Source organism: Leuresthes tenuis, unplaced genomic scaffold (assembly GCF_036924035.1).
Source record: "Leuresthes tenuis unplaced genomic scaffold, fLeuTen1.0.hap1 SCAF_23, whole genome shotgun sequence".
Classification (NCBI taxonomy): domain Eukaryota; kingdom Metazoa; phylum Chordata; class Actinopteri; order Atheriniformes; family Atherinopsidae; genus Leuresthes; species Leuresthes tenuis.
In genome coordinates, this window is record NW_027325377.1 from 13,189,433 (window position 1) to 13,212,615 (window position 23,183).

The 23,183-nt window shown below is 43.2% G+C and overlaps 1 protein-coding gene across 1 annotated transcript; it reads right to left on the reverse strand.

Annotated features, from left to right (window-relative positions):
- Positions 1 to 9,454: 9,454 nt before the first annotated feature.
- On the reverse strand, positions 9,455 to 16,029 carry LOC140283043 (KRR1 small subunit processome component homolog). The gene is made up of 10 exons (XM_072377676.1): positions 15,939 to 16,029; positions 15,346 to 15,521; positions 13,975 to 14,109; positions 13,738 to 13,863; positions 12,695 to 12,778; positions 11,375 to 11,431; positions 10,651 to 10,821; positions 10,393 to 10,470; positions 10,138 to 10,234; positions 9,455 to 10,015 (listed from the first exon to the last, which is right to left on the reverse strand). The coding sequence occupies exons 1-10, from the start codon at positions 16,012 to 16,014 to the stop codon at positions 9,861 to 9,863; spliced, it is 1,155 nt and encodes a 384-aa protein (XP_072233777.1). The 5' UTR covers positions 16,015 to 16,029; the 3' UTR covers positions 9,455 to 9,860.
- Between the last annotated feature and the right edge of the window lie 7,154 nt (positions 16,030 to 23,183).

Genomic DNA, 23,183 nt, shown 5'->3' on the forward strand with positions numbered 1-23,183 from the left:
GAGTGTTTGAAGGAGAGCTCATCGGGAGTGACAACACGCAATGGGCGTTGTCATTTTCTCCTTCACAACCTTGCCTGATGCAGACATACAGTAAACGTGGTTTCCACTTAACTTTGGAGGACAATCAAACTCCCCTGACGTCACTACTGATGATGTAGCCCCAGAGTCAACCATAAATGTTACCCTTTTCCCCTTAACAATAAGCTGAAAAGTTGGAAAAGCTTCGTAGGCTTCAGATGTTATATGAACATAAGTTCCTCTTTTCTGAGACAAATATCTTTGCTCTAGGACGGAAATAGCATGCGAAACTTTACTACGTGAATCACAGTCGGCAAGCGTTTCTTCACTGCACAGAGCAGGAAAAATGTGTGTGTGTGTGTGTTGTGCTATCACCCATTAGTGGAGGCTCTGCTGGCGCGTGACGTCCAGAACCTGCCTCCCACCCTCAGTCAGCCTTTTGCCCAATTTCATCACTTTTCAGCTGTGGACAGTCCTTCTTCCAGTGTCCACAGTAAAAACTAATATTCGGATCATAGCTGTGGCGTGGCCCATTTCGACCTCCTCTCCCACACGTCCACGTCTTCGACTTCGGCCTCGTCCTCTGTTTACACCAACTGCGTAATACATGGTCATGGCTGCCAAATGCAGCTCCTTTTCACACTTGTCCCTTTTGGTTGTCTTACGCGTCTCAACTTGGTTCTGAGCGTGGCGAGCATATCGGCGAACGTCAGCCAAACGAGGACCCTCACACCATCCCACGTAAATGTTCTTTACTTCAGTGGCGACATCTGGCATGAGGCCTTTAATTATTGCATCGCATGCAATACTCTCCCATGGTCCTGGTTCATTACCCAAATCCGTTGGTCTCTGATGACCGCTGTGCTTGCTGACTTCCTCAAGGATGCGGTGTACAAAATCATCAGTCCCTTCACCGGGTTTCTGTTTGCAGATGTAAATGTGGGACATATTGATTTTGGTTGGAAATTTTGCATGGCTGCTTCATATTGAGCGTTATCATTATGTCCTCGTTCACTGTTGGTAGGTCGCAAATCCAGTTGTGGCATACTGGCCTCTATTTTGCAGAGGTCGGTCGGTTTGAACTTTTTTGCCACTATGCGACGCAATTCAACCCCGGTCAGGCGGAATTGTGTCCAGAAATCTCGCAACTCGTCAGCGAAATGGGATCCAGAATTCTCTGGATCTGGTAAGCATTGTGATATCAGTCTCAGTCCAGGGTCGATAAACCAGTAATGGTCCAGTGGGACCTGCAACTTTAACTATAGGCATGGTTTGAATCTGGTTTTGTTTTTTCTCACGTTTAGATCTCCGAAGTCCAGATTGTGGGGAAAGGATTTTTGTCACTTGCCTTAAAAGTTCTTGGGCAGGTACGCTAGAGAACCAAACGTCTTCCTTTTCCTCATCATCAGACCTTTGTAACTGATGTTGTGAGGATGATGGAATTTCTTCCCGAGGGAGGATGGAAGAAGTCCCTTCTTCCCGAGAGCCAGAGGCTTGTGGCAGGGCTGGCTGTTGTTGTTGCAGGCGTCGTGGAGGGCAGGAGTCCAGGTCTGGATCCGGCACAGCGAGAGCGCTCAGGGTGGGGTAAAGAGGTGCAGAAGGAGAAGAAGTGTTATCAGTGGAATATGGTGGTGGTTTAAAAGAAGATTCAGTCTTAATCAGAGATGAATTATCTTTTCGTCCACATACTAAATTATCATCATCATTCCGTCATGGCATTTGTTTAGCATTTTTCTTTCTTTCTCTTAATACACTTTTGTTTTTCCAACATTCTATACCTTTCTTACTTCTTATTTAAACTTCATTTTCTTTTTTTTGCTTCATCTCTTTCTCATATTTCTTCTAATTTTCTTATTTCTAACATACTTTTTTTTTTTTTTTTTTTTTTTTTTTTTTTTTTTCCATTTATTTATTTCTGTTTACAATATATGACATGTAATAGAACTGAACCGGACCGGGGGACAAGGAAAGAAGAAGAGGAAAGAAGAGGAAACAGAACAAAAATAGAAACAAAAACCAGACAACCAGCTGCTACACCTGTAAAAAACAAAACAGACAACAATCCATGGCCTCTGAGGGGAATCCAGCCTTAGCACCACCAGGAGCACCTGAAAGCAGACAAGCAGAGAAAAAACAAACACACAAACAAACAAAAACAAGCACAAGAAGCGGTAATCGCATACAACACAGCTGTGGAGAGATGACCTGAAACCACAGGATAACACATAAACTGCTTAGCGAGCATGCTACTGGGCTAATAAATGTGTGTGTGAGAACATGCAACACCCATGGCACAGGATCTACATGGTAACCGTGGTTAGTTATGAGTGTATAAGTGTACAGGGCCACAATCCACAGCCCCCCCCAGCAATCAGAAGCAGGCAGAGAGGGCCACAAGACCCAGGCCACCAGCAGCCCCCACGGAGCACAGAACCCACGAAGCCCACCGCAGGGACAACCACGCATCCACCCAGAAGACTGCAGAGGAAGCCCCCGGATAGAGCCCCCATAAGCATAGGGCAGAGGCCCTCAGAGAGCCAGGGGCAACAGCCCACCGACCCCGCCAGGTCCCAGCCGCCCAGACATGGGCCGTGCACTGGACCCGGGCCCCGGGAGCCCGATCGCCCCCAAACCCCCCGGCAGAGGCCCCACCCAATACCCAGGAGGGCCAAGTGCCCCAGACAGCCACGCAGTGGGTCAGCGCCTGCCCCAGCGCCCCTGGCCAAGTGCCCTGGGAGTCAAGACGTGCCCACAGGTGGGTGAAGTCGCGAGCAGCGGGGAGAGGCAACGCCGCCCCCCCATCGGGAGAAGCACAGGCAGGCCAGGCGACAGCAAGTCCCAGATCCAGGCCCAATCATTACCACACACACTTTCACGTCCCATACATCCACACATCCTCCCTCCCTCGACTCTGCTGGGGTGTAGTGCAGCGGGCACACCAGGGGGCCAGCAGCCCCCCAGCCACCACAGACCCCGAACCAGCAGAACAATTAATTAATCCTCTTGGCCCCTCCCGCCCCGAGCAGCAACCAGGAAGCAGGGGTGTGGGAAGAAGACCCCTCCCCTCACCCTTCTGGTTCTTCAATATTTTCTAATAGTGAGCGATTAAAATTGAGGGGCAGCCCAACTTGTAGGACTGGGAGCGCGGCCCTCTGGGCAGCCTACATACCCAAAGAGCCCCGCCCACCACATGCCACTCAGTGTAACCACCCCCCAAGACCTAATGTGTGTGTGTGAGTGTGTGTTTGATAAGTAGTAATGTCTAAGGTGTAATTAAAACAGGGGCGGGGAACTGCAGAGTGCAACCAAAGGGGACCACCTACGTGGCCCCATCCACTACACCCCACCGAACACACACGCCCCCAAAACCCTTCATGTGTGAGTGTGTGCTGTGTACAGGAGCCAGAAGGGAGAGGGGTATGGGGATATACACCGGGGCAGCTACTCTCCCCCGGAGAAGGCAGCCAGGGACTGGCTGCAATAGGCATCCCCGCTACCTGGGAGCCAACCCAGGGCAGGAGGGGCTGATGTCCACCAGGCTCGGGGCCTGCAGCGACCATATTGCGGGAGCTACTGTACCCCCAGAAGGTACCCATCCCGCCCCACCCCACCCCGGAGGACCTCTACAAACAACAAACAAACAACAACAAAAAACAAACAAACAAACCTCCCGGTCACACCAGTCGCAGCAGCCCGGGCCTGAGACCCACCATCACACAGGCCACCCCTCCCCCCCCAACAGGGGAAAAGCACCGCCCCCCCCCACCGCACGCCCCAACACCCTGAAAAAAAAACAACCATCTGCGGACACCTTGGAGGTCCCAGAGCAACAAGCCCGGCACCAGGACCTGCACCAACCCACCCATACTGTGGCGCGTCCAGGACAACCCAGCCCCTCCAGGCACAGGCAGGGCCCCCCCCCGGGCGCAAGGCAGCGCCCAGCCACCAGGGCCCAGGCCCAGCACCACCACCCATGCCGGAGCGGCCCAGCCACCCGGCATAGAGCCAGCAGCCACCACCCCAAGGCCTCTAAGTGACCCCGCCCCACACCGCAAGACAGTCCCACCCGCAAGCCCCCAAAACTGCCCTCCAAGCCCGACACACAGTCCCCCCCAGCAATGACCAACCCGGTCCCCACGACCCGCGAGACCACCAGACGCCCGAAGCCACACAGCCCCCCCCAGCACACACCCAACCGCCCAGAGCGACGGGACAGCAACCCACCACCACCACTATGTGATAAAGCTAATCAGCGGGAACCAGAGAGAGTTAAATTCAGCCAATTGATGTTTTGAGGAGGCAGACATTGTTTCCATGCTAATATAATCTAAAAGAAAATTTCTAAACTGGTTAATACACAGATTGTTCTTCGCTTTCCAGTTCATGAGAATAGTTTTCTTTGCGATACATAACACTGTGAGAACCATGTGTGCTGAGTTAATTTCCATGTTGATGTTGTCTAAGTCACCCAGTATGCACAGTCTGGGGCATGCAGGAATGCTACACTTTAGCCATGTTGATAGGTCCGCACAGACTTCAAGCCAGAACTTCTGGACAGGCGCACAGAACCACAAAGCGTGTGCATAATCATCAGGTGTGTTATCTGTGCAATGTGCGCAGATGTTTGAGTGTGTTAGACCCATCCTGAACATCCTTTGTCCTGTATAGTGTGTTCTATGAAGGATTTTGTATTGTATGAGCTGTAAATTAGAATTCTGAGTCATTCTGAAGGTGTTCAAACATATTTGTGGCCAGAAGCTATGACTAGAACTGATGGATAAATCTGCCTCCCATTTTGAGGATGGAAGAGACATTGTGTCATCTATTTTAGACAATAATTTATATATTTTTGATAGTAGTTTTGGGGTGCAGATGCTTAGAAATTCTGCTACCCTAATCGGGAGTTGTAAGTCTGGTTGGTGGAGGATATATTTCTTTGTTATTATAGACTTAAGTTGTTGATATTCTAGGAATTTATTGCTGCCTATCTCGTGTTGTGATATGAGCTCATCAAATGAAATAAAATGTCCATTTTGGATTATATGTTCCAGATGTTTGATTCCTTTGATCTTCCACAGAGTAAAGTTTAGCATTTTTTTGTTTTGCAGTATGTCAGGATTGTTCCAGATGGGTGTAAGCTTACATGGGACAATTGAAGACTTTGTTATTTTAAGAAATTCCCACCAGGCTGTCAGAGAGGTGCTGATGTTAATGCTTTTGAAACATTTGTGATGTTTTACGTTTTGACTAATAAGTGGCAGGTCAGAGATTTCCAGATTATCACACAATGCTTGTTCTACATTTATCCATGGTTCATCTATTGGGCTAGGTTTAAACCATTTTGATATATACTGTAACCTATTGGCTATATACTGTAACCTATTGGCTAACATACTAAAAGAACCTTCAGGTGGAAAACCCCAATTTTCTATCCAATATCTCGTCCATTTTACACTCTCTGGACCATATTTCTTTTTCATTTCATCATGCTTAGGTCCCCCGAGAGGGTCAAAAGTCTGAAACCTACTGTTTCCCATTCTCGGACTTGGAATGGGGAAATATATTCCTTCACTCAAAGGACGTCTCCAATGAAGACCTTAATCTGTACTCACACTTCTTCGGAGTACTTCACACTTCGTCGGACTGCTTCAAAAGTTTCACTTACCCGTGAAATCTCTGTCTCACTAATGACACAACTGGGAAACCCTCTTTTATTCAAATAAAAACTAAAAAGCAGTCCTATCGTCTCAGACTATAATATTTCAAAAATGATCCCAGCGCTGGTATTCAGGAAACGGACCTGACAGTCCTCTCTCTCCGAAAAGGCCTGGGAGGTATGAGGCTGGAACAGCTACTTCAGTCCAGGCTGGCCATGCTCTGCGGTCCGGTCCAGAGACACCAGTCGAGGGATCCTGTTCGTGACGCCAAAATTGTGGTGGAAATTTAGTAACGCACAGAGTCAGTTATATTCTTCTGAGGAGATAAGAGGCTTTAATAATAATATCTTGCAAGAGAGAACAACACAGTACAGAATACAGAGTTGCTCTGACCACTGAAGCAAAAACACACAGTTATATTGCCCGCTCATCACGTCATCTGTCTTTGGGTATAGTTGATTGTTCTTCTAACTTTCCTCCCCAACCATCAGTTGAGATTACCCAAAAGGAGTGTATTCCTCCATCACAAGTATGCTTCTTTCTCATACAGGGTAATATACACCAAGGATACAGCCAAGGGTGTCCTGGTGCCAAGTGCACATATGGACACTCTTATGAGGAGTTATGAACGGTTTGGGATTTTGCTCTAAAATGAATTGCTTCACTCAAACTAAGTTAAAACTACTTTGTCCTTCATATTTATCAATGTTTAAGCTGGTTTCAAGCATAAACTTCTTTTTATAACGTTGTATGAGAAAGTACCACACTTATGGTTGAGCAATACGCTTCTTATGAGGATTTATGAACGATTTGGTATTTTGCTCCAAAATGAATTGCTTCACTCAAACTAAGTTAAAACTACTTTGTCCTTCATATTTATCTCCGACTCTGCCTCTTCCGAGCACGTGTTGGTAGGATTGAGGAGTTCCTCGAAGTATTCCCCCCACCAACTCACAACATCCCTAGTTGAGGTCAGCAAAGCCCCGTCCCCACTGTACACAGTGTTGACTGTGAGCCGCTTCCCCCCCCCTGAGACGCCGGATGGTGGACCAGAATCCTCAGCAACCGCCGAAGCCGCAGCCCGTCTGGCCTGCCGGTACCTATCAGCTGCTTCCAGGGTCCCACTGGCCAAAAAGGCCCGATAGGACTCCTTCTTCAGCTTGACGGCTTCCCTCACCACTGGTGTCCACCAGCAGGTTCGAGGGTTGCCGCCACGACAGGCAAACCAACTTACGGCCACAACTCCGATCAGCCACCTCGGCAATGGAGTCACAGAACATGGCCCATTCGGACTCAATGTCCCCCACCTCCCTCGGGATATGGTTGAAGCTCTGCCGGAGGTGGGAGTTAAAGCTCCTTCTGACGGGGGATTCTGACAAACGCTCCCAGCAGACCCTCACAATACGTTTGGGCCTACCAGGTCTGATCGGCATCCTCCCCCACCAGCGGAGCCAACTCACCACCAGGTGGAGATCAGTTGACAGCCCCGCCCCTCTCTTCACCCGAGTGTCCAGGACATACGGCCGCAAGTCCGATGATACAACCACAAAGTCGATCATCGAACTGCGGCCAAGGGTGTCCTGGTGCCAAGTGCACATATGGACACCCTTATGCCTGAACATGGTGTCCGTTATGGACAGTCCATGACTGGCACAGAAGTCCAACAACATAACACCACTCTGATTCAGATCGGGGGGGCCGTTCCTCCCAATCACACCCCTCCAGGTCTCACTGTCATTGCCCACGTGAGCATTGAAGTACCCCAGCAGAACGAGGGAGTCTCCGGTAGGAGCATTCTCCAGTGCCTCCCCAAGAGACTCCAAAAAGGGTGGGTACTCTGAACTGTTGTTTGGAGGGACCCGTCCCCCCCACCCGAAGGCGGAGGGAGGCTACCCTCTCGTTCACTGGCCGTGTACTGTAATGTACTGGCACACAGCCGGGGGGCAATAAGTATGCCCACACCTGCTCTGCGCCTCTCAACACGGGCAACTCCAGAGTGGAAGAGAGTCCAACCCCTCTCAAGAGGACTGGTTCCAGAGCCCAAGCCGTGCGTCGAGGTGAGTCTGACTATATCTAGCCGGAACCGCTCAGCCTCGCACACCAGCTCTGGCTCTTTCCCCAACAGAGAGGTGACATTCCACGTCCCAAGAGCTAGCTTCAGTAGCCGAGGATCAGACCGCCAAGGCCTCCGCCTTCGGCTGCTACCCAGCTCACATGGCACCCGACCCCCTTGGCCCCTCCCACGGTTGGTGAGCCCGTCGGAGGGGGACCCACGTCATGATTTCGGGCTATGCCCGACCGAGCCCCATGGGCATACGCTTCTTATGAGGAGTTATGAACGACTTGGGATTTTGCTCTAAAATTAATTGCTTCACTCAAACTAAGTCAAAACTACTTTGTCCTTCATATTTATCAATGTTTAAGCTGGTTTCAAGCATGAACTTCTTTTTATAACGTTGTATGAGAAAGTACCACACTTCACTGCAGATTTAGAGACCCCAGAACAGCTCCTGTATAAAAACTAAAGTAGTTAGACTGCTCACATCTGAACATAATTTTTCTAATGAGGCTGTAGATCCAATAAATACCTTATTTGGGAATTGTGAAAAGGCATTTTTCGCATCCCGCTCACTCTAGAATATTTTCTGTATGAAAACTACTATAGTTGGGGGCTCCAGCTCCAGCAATCTCAAAACAACGAGTGAACAACTGTGTAACGCCGCATAATCTTTTTAACATCTTTATAGAGGTAGCAACAAAGCTAACAATTAGCTAAATTAATTAGCTTTTTTCTTCTTCATATTAAAGGAAATCAAAGATGTCAGTAGGGTGCATCAACACAGCTCATGCTAACTTTGTACGATGCTCTGCATTGTTACCTGAGATATGAAGTTTCCATAAACACCGTGTGTTGTTGTGTTGTCTGCAAACATGAGAAGTCTCAACAAGAGAAATGTCAAAAATTAAACCATAGGGACACAATGGCTTTATTGGAAATATACCAGGTTGAAATACAAATGCAATAAAAGAATGCTTTTACAGCCAACACAAATGGGTATTTGTACATAAACAAGGTAATTAAATGTACAAAGTCACCTGTACTGGCACACAGCCGGGGGGCAATAAGTATGCCCACACCTGCTCTGTGCCTCTCAACACGGGCAACTCCAGAGTGGAAGAGAGTCCAACCCCTCTCAAGAGGACTGGTTCCAGAGCCCAAGCCGTGCGTCGAGGTGAGTCCGACTCACCTTTAGCAGGGTTTGGGAGTTGAGCAACTCTGTAGACTGTTTACAGACACATTTTGTAGCTTTGAACAGTGCAAACCAGTACCAAACACAGGTGGTACGTAGCTGGTGCACATTTTTATTAGGTGAAAAGGTGGATGATTTCTCAAGACCTGACCGATGCCACGTCAGAATAAGAGGAGACTTTATAGGAGCCCTCATGTGGACAGAAACATGATGTACTTACCCACCTACTTAATGTCTGTGGTGTTGCTCCAAATTGGCCAAAAAAAAAAAAAAAAAAGAAGGCCAAAATTCCTCCATGATAAGAGATTAAAAAGCTCACTGTACACATACTTTGATTCTACATATTGGCTTAGTTTTTGTGTATTTAAACAATGACAGTGAGTTGTGCAACTTAAGCTGCATCTGCCTAAATTCAAAACCTGGTAAACATATTTTCAATTATGTCCTTCACATGACTGCAGTTACTTGAACAGGTCTGTCAACCCATAAATGTAGGACTGTTTATAGTAGAACTTCTGAAAGTAAGTATCAGGGGCATAGAAAAACTTTTATTTAACATTTCTAAGTAAACGAGCCTCCCTCCTGAACATAGAAAACAATCCGAGGAGTAAATACTGTCCACGCAAAAGGACCAGGTACAAAGGAAGACAACAGAGGAAAGGAAATATTTACTGTACATTTTCTTTTACACTCTTGGTATACTATAAATACTGAACCTGGCAAGTGCCGGCCGGTATAAAAGAATAGAACAGACAGGAAATTCTCCAAAACAGAAGGAGTAGATTAAAACATATTTCAGAGATTGTGATGGAATCATTCATCTTAATCCACACACTGCATGTCTGACATGCCTGTGCTTCTCTGTGCTTACAGTGTCTGTAACTCTGTCTAAATTTATACCATAATATATGGTAACAGTAGCTTTGGCGTGTGGTTAGCCTTTGTTTTTGTTCTTCTTCTTTTTGTTGGTGGTGGTGGTGGTGGTGGTGGGCGGAGCTGAGATCACTGGCGGGGCCCCCAGTTTCTTTGTTTTGGCTTTTTTCACTTTGTCCTTGATGGCGTCGATGTCCAGCTTGCCTTCTGTAGGGGCTGTGACAAAAACAATCAACAGGGGTGGGACAGAGATTAGTTATGCTACAACTGTACACAGTTCCAGATACAATGTGCTTCACTCTCAGATCAGTTTTTTTTTTTGTTGTTTTTACATCTACCTTTAGCACTTTTCTTCATTAAAGGCTTCTCTTTAGGAGGAATGAAAGCTTTGTTTCGCTCTTCTTGCTTCTTGGTGAGTACTTCTGCCTGTTTGACCTGCGAAAGAGGAACATCAACGGTCACATTGCGGTTTCTTTTTTTAAATTTATGATGCCACTTTGAGCTGCATCATCCTGAACCCGCTGCTAGAAACTGAAACTTTTAAAACAAAGAGACATAGTAGGATCAAAAAAAAAAAAAAAAAAAAAGCTCACCTTGATTTCCTCCATCTTCTTTCTCTTTTTCACACTTTCACGTAGGAAGAATTCTCCAGTTGCCAGCTCCTGGTCAACCTGTTAATAAAAAAAAAAACAAAACGAAAAACATATTTAAAGCTCCGCATTAGATTAATCTCAGCAGATTAGTCTTGAAAAATGTTGAGGACAAAATAGAGACAGTTAGAAAGACTCAGCATGAGTGACAACATTAAAACAGTTCGGTAGATATCTGGTTTCAAGCGAGCTCCCCCTGACCTTGCTCTCTGGCTGCGGAGGTGGGAACGGTGTGTACTCCTTCTTCATGCTCTTCTTCTTGGGCTCCTTGCGCTTGGACAGGTTCTTGTGGCGGAAGTTGGGCAGGAAGCGTTCCCAGCTCTGCGCTCGCAATTCCGGGTCTTTGGAAAGCTCCCGTTTGATCATCAGAGTCTAACCGGCGCAGCCATGAGAAAGATCGGGAGAGGGGAGTTGGGGTTAACAACGGGAACAAAAATGTTCTACTTTGGGGACTGTCCTGCTTGCACCAAAAGACTTTGGTGATCACGATCAGTACCGAATCGCTAAGTTGCTGAGAAAAGTGATATATTTTTTTACTCTTCGCCATGACAGTTTAAGTGTCAGAACAGTCATACAGTGGCAAGTCCAACTGTATGAGATGTAGTAACCTTGCTGTACATGATCACTGCGTCACAATGCACAACTGCAATTCAATCAGCAAAAAATGTGTCAAAAACAAGCCGTGAAACCCTTAGTTTAAACCGATTGATTTCTACATCTGGTCCTCGAATCGTGCCCTCAGCTCCAGGTTGAGCCAGCCATGGCATACAAACCCATAGGTATTTGTTTCAGTCAGGAGATCAAGAACAAGGATGGAGAAAATCTTCATTGGGCATTTATGCAGTCACTGAAATCTATTCAACATGGTTTAGAGCTGTGGACCAATACAAAGTCTCTCAACCGCAACAGCTATATGTGAACCTACCTTGATGTTGTAGATGGGGTGAATGTTCTTCATGGTGTCCAACACCACTTTACGTACCTGCACAACAGAGTGACAACACATGATTTTAATTTACTTGGTATGAAATGCTGCTCTGATATGATTATTCACTTTAAGTCGGGCTTGATAAACATAATAAAGTTTTTTTTAAAAAAACAACAACAAAAAAAAACATTTATTAGCAACAACCTCCACCAATGACCCCAGGTGTTAAATGTATAAAAGTTCATTATGAAATAATCATTTGAATCGTGTTAAATACATAAAGTAACAAAAGAAATTTCAAGAAAATATAACAACCTCGACTCAAACTCTAAATTTGTACATGTTTTAATTTTAGCGATCTTAGCTCAAGCAAAACTGAAAGCTAACAAGTCTTATCTCAAGTCTTATCTGAATAATAAGTCTTCAATCTTATCACACATATTTTTACGTGTACACAAAGGTGATGGATAAATAACTGAATAAAAATGTTGCAAAATGCTTTGCACACTTCTAAAAGACAGTTATTCATAAAAGAAGCTTCCATCTCCACTTATATGCATCATGGAGCAACATTGCCAATAACATTTGATGTTGGCACTTCTTAACCATAAATATGGTCAAACTACAATAAGACCAGCTTAGACCAGCTAGTTAGTCAATTAAGGCAGGCAGCAAGAGCAGTTAGGTTAAGTAAAATAAGCAAAAGACATTCAAATCTCTTTTTATTTACAGCCAAATAGATTAAGAAATTAGTTTGACAATGCTACTCTAGCTAACAGAAGCTAACTGGCAAAGCTAGCAGCACTTGTTGAGCTTAGTAGCTTGAATGTATTTAGAAACCAACTCAGTGAAAATAAGAATTCTGAACATTGTATTATACCGAGTTGAATAGCAAGAAGAAATAGTCTTTATTTCACATAATTTAAAGAAGCTCCCATGTTTGTTATAGCATTCTTTGCAATATCCTATCATTTGTTGCTGGAACCACCCAGATTTCCCTATAGAGCTCAATAGTTTCACCTCTCCACTATCCACCTTTATCAAAGCATGATTAACCTCAGGGAAATTTCGCTGCGTCTCAACAAAGGCATTTAAAACATTTTCAAAGGGTTTTTACACTAAAAGATGGCGTGTATAATAAGCACACATATGAATCTAACAAATGTAGACACATTTTCATGGGTGCAATTCAGCCTCATACATCTAACAATTAATTTTTAACTGCGATTAAACGGTTTCTTTCCCCTGAACAAGCACTGTGGATGAGTTTTGACACTGGACGTCTGTGAACAGAAGGAGGATCTGTGAGAAACTTACCTCTTTCAGGCCATTGTAGGGCCCCAGTGCAGACACCGTGTTGCCCTGCACCATCACATAGCAGTTGGTCAGCAACTCTAACGCCTGGAGAAAGGTGATGAGGGAGAAATAAACATTAAAGGAAATATCCTGTGGAATCATCAATTTTCTGTGCTTAAGAGCACGTTATTTGGGTGTCTGAAGTAAATACTAAAAACACAGCCCAAGCATTTTGCTCTGAAACTGGAATTTCCAAATTCCAACTAGTAATAACCTAAACACCAATTAGAAGTCTGATTCCTTTGTTGGGATATTAATACAGGTAGAGCAATAATAATATATATATATATATATATATATGGGGAAGAGGTTGCATAGCCTTGTAGAATTTTGCACATTTCCCCCTCCGATGTGAACAGCTCACTGAATGACACATTTTCAGATGCAGGGGGCACAAAATGGTCCATAGAAGCAACAGTTCTTAATGTTAGCTGCTGAAAACTTACAACAAGTATTCTCAATAGTGTCGTCACCATGTTCTGAGAACCATGTTTTAACAACCTGGGCCAGATCAACACAAGACTCGCCACGAGACTGTGTCTAAAAGAAAGATTGGTGACAATTTGGTGACAAATTTAAGCATTTCAGAGCAAAATTTGCAATTGAGAGTTTTTCCTCTCAGTTTGGCATGTGGTCTGGGCTCCAAATCCATTTGTCGTTTGCTCTCTCATACCATAACAACATGCTCAAAGGTTATTACGAACGGTCTGGATCGAGCCTATCAAACTCCAAACAGCATGCAAATGACCCAACATGCTAATTTCTTTACTTTGTGTTTATTGGTAATCATTAGGATGATTAAAACTGCTGCATGTGACCAACAGGGAAAAAACAGAGGAAATAAACATTCTATAACTGACTCTATAAAGACTGTGCAATTACTTTACAGAAAGCTAATCCGCACCCTAATCCCAAAGACGTGCAGCCTGCATCAGCAACAGAGTAGAAAATGTTTTGTCCCCTGTGCTGGTGTGAAATGTGCTCGTCTCTGCTGCAGGACTTACCTTTAAGGTGGAGCCCTTGGGGCCGATCAACCGCTGCCTTCGCTTCACAAAGCGCTCTCTGTTCCTCACCAGGGTCCCAATTTTGATGATGTCACAGGCCACATCATCCTCTAATATCCGTACGGCCTTGAATGAACACCGTAAATAGACAAATCAGCATAATTTCTAATGCTTGGAGAAGGAAAAGATAAATAAATGAATGAAAATCAGTTCCTGAGAATGACCAGTGACCTTTACCTGCTCAAATGGGACGCTCCTCGCCAGAAGCTTAATGAGGTCTCTTGCTCTCACAATGGCGTAGGGGTCAAATGTTTTCTTAGTGGTGCAGACTGTAACGCTGCCTTCTATCAGGTCCAGAGAGGCTTTGACGTGCTGAGAGAAACACGATCAACGCAATGAACGATTTGAGACAAAATGCAAAAAACAGCATGACAGAAGTCAGTATAGATGTCAAATGCTTAAGAAACAAAATCATCCAAAAACAATGATAAATAAAGGTAAAAGCAGTTCACATCCACACTGAAAGGGAATTACTTATGATTATATCTCAACCTCTATTCTTCCTGCAAGTACAAAATATCCAGTTAACGAGTCGTTTCACTGTCATGGCTGATGATCAGACGTTCACATCACTACTGCTTGGACTTGTGATGTTTAAATACAAGCGATGCCACCTGAGAGCAGCAGCTCACCACTTCAGATTTAGCATACATCTTTATCCCAAGGGCCAGGCCAGAGGCACAGATCAGTTATGGTACATTTGCAGCTTTCTTAAACAACCTTTAATATCCTACAGCAGGGTATAAGCCGCTTGTTCATGTCATAAATCAATACGATCTCTGAATCCATGTTGTCTTCGTAAAAAACCTGGTTAAGATGGTCTTTCGCAGTCATTATACACAACCTTGGCATAAGGCTGCAGTCCCCTGTAGCCCCTAAAATGAAATAAGAACGGACTATGAAAATGAATAATAAGAAGCGAAATCTTGCCAAGCAAACTCTGAAATTGTCTGCTTTTTTGTTAGATCATGTGGCCTCTAAGTGTTTACACATTTATGCATCTGGCCCCAGGTCTGTTATATCCAGTGTAGACAAGGATCAACCACTGCAGTGTTGGCATACCACTTTCATTCCATCCATACAAACCACTTGTATTAGATTTAGAATCACTGGCAGGTGCACTTTGGCATTTGTTGGGAATTATTACTGCTACACTTTACTAATAATCAGGCTGTGGTTAATGGAAATTTAATGGTCCTGTCCTTATACATATTTGAGGCAGTATTATTCAAGAGCTTCCCTTAGCTAAGAATAGCCAAGCTACCATAACCACTTTTCTTATCAATACCTGAAGGCTAGGGCCATCTAACCAAGTAAGTGCAAACTCTAAAACTGTATGTATGATTTTAAGAACTTATTTTGAATTTAAACAACAGGGTAATTCTGATGACAGCGGCTAACATTACTAAGCACATCTGCTGGTAGAAAGCAATTTTGAGTGAGGGGAAGAAAAGCAGTATGTCACGTAACCATCAGCAACTTTTCAGTGCCGCCAACATTTTACACTTATGTTCAGGTTGAAAACGTATTCCAATTCTGAGTACGTACTGCATCTCCTAAAGCCTTCTCCACCAAAGGCCAGCACTCCTTCATATAAGCTTCTCTGTACTTGGGAAACAGGGTGGCAAAGCTGCTCTCCTCTAGCAGGCCGCGGGGGTTGTCATCTTTAGTGAACCTTGGCTCCCTCCATCCATCAGGAACAGTCAGAAGTTCAGATTCATCCACTGCAAAACACGTGCGTTACAATCACGAAAAAAATGACAACTCAAACGTTTATGCTCATGGTTGTCCATACAGAGGTAACACATTCACTTAAAAATGTGTGCAGAGTAGGGAAACACTCGTTTAACTGATGTTCATTACTTATCAATTTTAGAACAAATAAAGCGACGTCAAACTACAAAGCTTAGTTTGATATGTATACTCATGCTTAACGTTTGTGTGAACATCAATCGTAGTTTTAAGAAAGGGGTAGAAAAGATTGTTTACAACATGAAGGCTCGCTTGCTAATTGTATGCTAATTTGTGCATGGCTCAGGAAAGTTATGTCAACATTACAGTTAAAAAGAAAAAAAAATCTCATTCAATATTAACCGATAAATGGGTACCAGCTCATAGTCTCCGACTCATGTACAACTTACCCTGATTTTTAGTTTTTTTAGAATTTTTCCTTGGGTGTGCTTCACTCATGCCGTCTTCATTCGTGGAGGACGCCATGATTGAACATCAGCGGAAGTGACGCAATGTCTTCTTCTTCTTTGAAATTTCAAAGCAGCCGGTATCTGTGGGTTCACAGTACTGCCACCTGCTGAATTTACCTACATTTAGAGAGCTTAATATAGAGACCGAATATAGTCGAGAAGGTATCTCTGTCCTTGTCCGTTTTCACTACAGCACGTGTGTTGTCTCTGCTTACAAGGCCTGAGGAGTGAGGGACAGCAACCAAAAATTAGAAAACTGGTACTGTACAATATTTATGTATACACGTCACATGTGAAAATATTTACGGTTGTCATTTGAATATCTCAATTAAAATGTTTTTCAGCGATCCAGAAAAGCATTACCATTAATTCATATTTAATGTATGTAAAATGTGTTTATTCACAATCAGATATTGTGAACTGGTCTTCTTTCAAGTGGTGTGAACTGCATAATTGACCGTCTTGCCAATGACGGCTCCCATCCCGTCCAGAGGTTCCCACCAGAAGACTTTCAACAAGGTTGGTGAGGATATCCTCCTGATCCTGCCAGGTCTGTCGTCATTGTTTTGCTCGTATCTGCACCAGGAGCTTTAAGTTGAATGAGCTGAACTACTGTCAGTGTTGCATCATTTGGAATAGGCTGCTCCCTCAATTTCAGGCCTCTCAGTTTCTCCACAAGAAAGGAGCAGAGAGCATAGCAGACATGTCGAAGTGTGTGTCGTGAAAAAGGTCACAAAGCTCTCTCATAACCAGTGCTTGCTCTGACGATATTGCTCGGTTTGAAATAAACTGACATGGTGAATTCATGTTGCGTCAACCAGTTACAGGTCATTTTGTGGGAAAAACAGTTTAAAAAAAAAAAAACCTTTTTTTTTGCAAGAATTTTCTCCTCCTTCACGTTTCTGTCTGTACTGAAGGCACAAACTTCACACACTGGCAGGTGCTCTTCCAAACACTTTATTGCAGCTGTAGCTGCTCATAGTACGCCATGATTGCTTTGGCTGCACTCAGCGAGAACACCGTTATTCCCAAGAAGCTTATTGACGCTGCCACAATAGAGATTGCGGTCATGTGATCTGGCCCGGAAAAGAGAAAGTCAAGTTATTTTACAGTACTCACGACACTGTACAGCATATTAGCCCCGTATACGAGTTCAGGCACAGAATACAGACTTTCCAGCTAAATTGGTTAACACTTAAAATGGCTCTAAAACAGGTCGATTTGCTGAAGGTCAGTTTTAATATGAATCAACTGAATATGAGCAGATTCTCAGTCGATATGAACTCACAGGAAGATGGCTGGAGTGACCTCACCCTCATGTTGACTATCAGAGGTCCAGCAGACACAACAGCATCTCGTTTCCTTTTTCCGTCCATGCGGCTCAGTGACCTTTTGGGCCGCTGCTTGCTGGTGCAGTTCTGGTTCAAAATAAGGGTAAAACCATTTATTCTCATGTTGGAAGAAAAAAAAAATTGGGGGATTTTTAAAAGCAGCGGTGAACAGCTTGGAAAGTAGGTGGTTTGTCGTAACCAGGATACTCCTCGTCAGTTAAAGAAAAGAAAAAGAAAAAAATTCATGTATGTAATTTAAAAGTCACTATAACCACAGTAAGAAGTGTGGAATATTTGGTTATTAGTATGAAAAAGCACCTGGAAAGTGTGATATCTTAATGATTAGAGTCTGAAAACAAATTATGTCAACTTTACAAGTCGAATTATAAAATGTCTCACTTGATCGGAACAAATCAATTGACTTTTCTGTGGGTTTTACTTAAGTCATTGCTGAGCTTATTTTTCTGATACACGTGGCTTTAGTTGGCGTTGCTGATTATGTTGAAGATGACCTTTTGCATTTAGACCTGTAGACATCAGATTCCAAACGGACCAGCTCAAAATGTAATCTGCATTTACACTCCACAAAAAAAACCCGATTGTCCTTATCCATCTATGTTTATCTACACAAAGACTGCATGTTAATAGAGTCAAATGATCAAATGCTAGTAACAAATTACCTTTTTATGTTAACCGGTCGGTTACAGCATGTATGTTGTAATGGAACTTTTTATTTAGCCTTATACTTGTGTCTCATCATGCTTAAATCACTTGTAAGACTTGATATTTTTTCCCAGGCATTAGATGGACCAGATGTTACAGTACAATATTTCTTTTGTTACTTGTGAAACTTGGTCTCCTTTTCCCAGGCATTACTTATAAAACCTAATCTTCTTTCTAAGGCACTACAAAGATAAGATATTTCCAATCAAACATTTCTGTATTTGATTGTTCATTTTGTTTTGTGCACTCCACAAGGCTGTCCAGCTCATCAAGAGATAAGAAGAAATTAGCTTGCATAGTCCGATACGTAGACATTATTTTCTTCTCCTGTGTTCAGGTATAATACGACATGCACTGAAACTGTAAGTCAGAGCTACACTCTGACACAGGTGCTCTGTGTTGAAGTTTTGCTCTCTCTTGTACAAGAGCTGTTCAAAAAACCTGCCTGAGCGTTTTTCACCTCAACAGTGCTTGGATAATCATTTTTTCCACCACATATGTCAACCTGACATTTTCCTAATTTACCTTTGTGCAGTCTTCCTCATTTACACATATGTTGGCCCGGCAGTGAAAGTAGATGGGTAAGCCCTTTGGCATAGTGAACATCTGGATGGAAAATCTGCTTCTCTGTGCCAGACCATTAACAGAGAACCAATGGAACGTGTTGTCAACAGGACAGCTGAAAAAGATCAATAAAAAAAGTATAATAGCCATCCTCCTCATCACTGAACGCAAATAAACTCGATTATACACCTTAAAGCTACTTTTAAATGGCACCTTTAGTTACAACATTCCAGATCACGCTGTTTAACCTTTAGAGATGTTCAAAATGCAAGAGGGAATTCTTTCTCACACATTTCTAAAAGTATCCAAATTGTAGTCAGTGGCATGGCTAGATGGATGCATTTGCTTCTAGCCACGCATCTGACATGGTCACATTGGGAAAGAAAAAAAAAATAAAAATACCCCTCCTCAAGAATAACGGCCTGGACGGGATCCTGTGGGTTGGTGCTCTCAGTGGCCCAGCACGAGTCCACCTGCAGGAGCACTTCTGAGGCAAAAGAGCTGTTGGTCTGTAGGGCCACCTGGAAGAACAGGGTGTCCTCAAGTCCAAGGTCTATAGTATCCGTGTAGCTGTATGCATAAGACTTATCCTTATAAAGTGTCATGGTCAGACCCAGCTGTAGGGATGAGTTGAACTCCACCAAAGAAATTGATGAGAGCCTACAATCAAATAAACAGAACAGACACTAAACTCTTCTGCTGTGCTGTACGTGGATTTGACATCTGTCATCATACTACAGTTATGGAAACACAGGAATAGATGCGTCTCACCACTCCATATCTGCAAAGACTTGAGTGTTGCGGACATAATGTCGTGGGTAGATGCACTTCCAGACAACCTTTAGGTCCCGCCTGCTAATTGTTTTCTCTGGTGTCAAACTGATGCACAGAGTGTTTTGGATCAGGATGTGGCTTTTGTTGACCTGGACGACAAATACATATTCACTTATTTTCAAACTCAAACTCAAATTGCAGCACAAAGCAGAGGAACAAACGCATACCACTGTGTTTGATTGTTTCACAATTGTTTGAAACCAACATTACCCCAACATGGAAAGAGTAGTCAGTTATTCAAAGAAAAATAGCCTGAATCCATCACACAGCACATTTTAACAACATAAAGTATCTTGACGACTTTGATGATGCCATATTTGTAATCTACACAGGGACTGTATGGGTTTGCATAGAACTTGATATTGTAATATTTGCCCTAACCTTACGTTTAGTGCCACTGTCATCTACATTTTGTCCAAATTCATAGTGTATGACCAAATATCAGCAACTAATGGCATTAATCTTTAGCTGTACTTTTTGTTTAATGACAAATAATAAATGTTAGATGATAACATGCTGAACCAAGGCTGAGTGTAAACCGGTGGAGTGGGATGATCAAAAGCTCTGGGCCGGGATTATTTTTTCAGGGTTAAAGAGCATTTCTACGATACAGTATCGTGATAATGTGCATATCAAGGCATGCGAATATTGTTTTGTCGCATATTTACATTGACATATTTAATCCCAGCCAGCAAACAAAACCGGTATAAAAAAAAAAATAAAAAAAACAAACAAAAAAAAAAAAACTTTTACTTTAGTTTATTAGTTTAGTAGAATTTATCATGAAAAAACGCTACCATCCAAATCAGTAAGGGTTGCAGATACAGAAACAGCAGTGAAACTGTGTAGTCACTTACCTGTTTTTCAGTTCCACACTCTGCAGATTTTCGTGAGGTACGGAAGTAGTAAAGTGTCTTGCTCTCATTCACAATGCACTGGCCACCATTCAACTTCACCTCAACCTCTCCCTCGAAGTGAGAGGTCAAGTAAGCTTTTGCTATTCCGCCAGTCACCATTTTATCCAGACACTGGCTGAAAAGACCTTTATCTGTTTGAAAACAATGGTGAGAGTACAAGAGTTGTATTTTGTGAAACGTTCTTCTATGGAACTGTAAAATCCAACAATAAACATCAGATACGTTACAAGGACTTCAATATGGTCATTTCTAAGCTCCCATTAAATCCTTTGCCGGGTTTAGAATTTTCAGCAGCAGCTTTATCTGTTGATACATTAAAATTACATTTAGAAAACACTGGGTGTCATGCTAGAAAGGCAGAAAAACTGCTTGGAGATTTATCTGAAAGAATGAATAAAAAAAGACCAAGACCAAGTCTTTCTAAACCAAATAACAGTGTTGATGGTTTATATGATGGAGAAAAACCTAGACCTGAAAAAAAAAGTTAACTTAAATCTTTATTGTCATGTAGATGCACAAAATTACTCCTCTGCATTTAATCCATACAGGTTGGCACCTGTTGAACACACACATGCACAGGGTCACACTCATGCAGACAGATGCCATATACACATAGCAATGGGCAGCCATTCACAGCACCCGGGGGGCATGGGGCAAGGAGGTGGACTGCCACCCCTCCAGCCATAGCTTCACCAATCTTTGAGCAGTGAGAGTGGGAATGGAACTGCCAACCTTCAGGTTAATCGGACAACCCACTCTCATCACCGAGCCACGGCCACCCCTTAAAGCAAAGTTCCCCTTCCCCACAAATTTTATGGTCAAACCCTTCGTTGTTCATCTAATTAAAAAAGTACAATGTGTTTTATGAAAGACAAAAAAAAAAGTATTGGTAATGGCCTTTGTACCTTTACATGCTGGTTGTGAAGTCCCAGGAGGATCAATGATGGAGCTGACGTCATAGTAACCAAGCTTGCACACACATGAGTACGAGCCCAGAGTGTTAATGCACAGAGAATTGAGAGGACACAAAGCTTGTTTGAAGGAGGCACATGTGTCTGGACCTGAACAAAACAAGTGATCAAAGGAAATAATATCCCACCAAAGAGAAGATCCAGAATATCATATTTGTATTACTGCAAAAGTTATGAGAATATACTGCATCTGTGTCACTTACCATCCCAGTAGAGGACTCTGTTCTTAATGCTGATGTTGGTGTTATTCAGGGAGTCGATATAATTCAGCAGATCATTAACAGGCAGGGGTACATTTTCTTCGCTTTTGGAGGCATCAAAAGACTGAAACAGAATCTCCGTTTTGTCTGGGTCATTTGCAAGTTCAAAGGAGTCCAGGTTAATGCGGACTGGCTGATTAAAGTCTTTCAACAGCTCCTGCAGCTAAAGGACATACAAACAAAGAAATCTTTCTTCCATGAAAACACAACCCTTAATGTTCGGAAAATGAACAGCTATATAAATAAATTATTGTTTGGCTAACATCTAGGAAACTGAAAATGGTTTATGAATAAATATAAATAACTAGACATCAAAGCCATCCAAGTCCTGTTTCCACACAAAAAGAAATTCAAAACAGAATTATTTAGATAAAAAGTGAAGAAAATTTTTACACAACACTAAGATTAAAATAATAAATTCTGAACAATCAACTTCCTCCCACCTCTTCTGTGAAGATCTGCTTCAATTTAGCTTGAGTTTCTGACGAGTAGTCCTGTAGAACCTGGGGCAGTGACCAGGGTACAACAATTGCGAGACCCATGTTGTCAAAATCTAACTGTATCTCTATGGAGGCCATAAAATGGAAATAAGCTTATCAAAGATTTTTATGAAAGATAATGAACAGTCTAGCTGGACTGAGGAACCATAGACTGACCTCGGTCCAGACCAGATTCGGCAGCCCTCACATCAATCTCAAAAGATGAATTGGCTCCTTCAAAGGACAAACGAGACGGCTCAGAATCCCACTGGTCGTTGCATTCTTCCCACACGTTGAGAACATAGGATTTCCCCTCTTCCAGCCCTGGGAGGGGCAGCTCTGTCCCGGACACACGGCTGCTCTGGATTGTGGGGCCGTTCTCCAGAGACAGCTCATAAATATAGGCCACGGCTGGCTGTACGATACTAGGTACCCACGCGGCGGTGGAATCACTAGAGCGGTACCTCAGTTCAGCCACGCCATGAGGTCCTGGATGTATAGGCAACATGCAGTAACAAAAATTAATGATACACCAAAAAAAAAAAAAGCGTACCTAAAGACAACCACACAAAATTAAAAGCTAAAAGCTCTCATAAAGTACTGATAAATCAGCAGCTGTAGTTTAATATAGAAGGTAATTTAAGTTACTCAACTTGGACCATCTTTACACTTTTTCACAACAGCTTAAAGAGAATTATTAGTTTTTATTGCACTATTTTTACTGACGTTACTCACCAGATGGCTTTTGACATAACAGGAAAGTGCTCTATATAAAAGGTTTACTTAAAGCAGGTGATTTGATAAAGCATCTTTCAATCTGCACCCAGCATAACTAAATGAGTAGGACCTGCTACTGTTGACTGTCATCACATCTAACAATCTGCTAACAGCTGCCCGTACAGGATGCCTAATAGGACTAAATCATATGCTCTGGCCACAAACGCTGAGCTTAGAGCCTGGCAAGATGTATTCTCTTATTGTTGTGCTCTTGCTAATCCTTAGAGTCAGGCTGCATCACAGGGTGGTAATTTAACTCAAAGCTTTAATTTGAATTTTATTTAAAAGATGAAGATTTTAAAGTTGAGATGTGCCGACGAGATGATGTT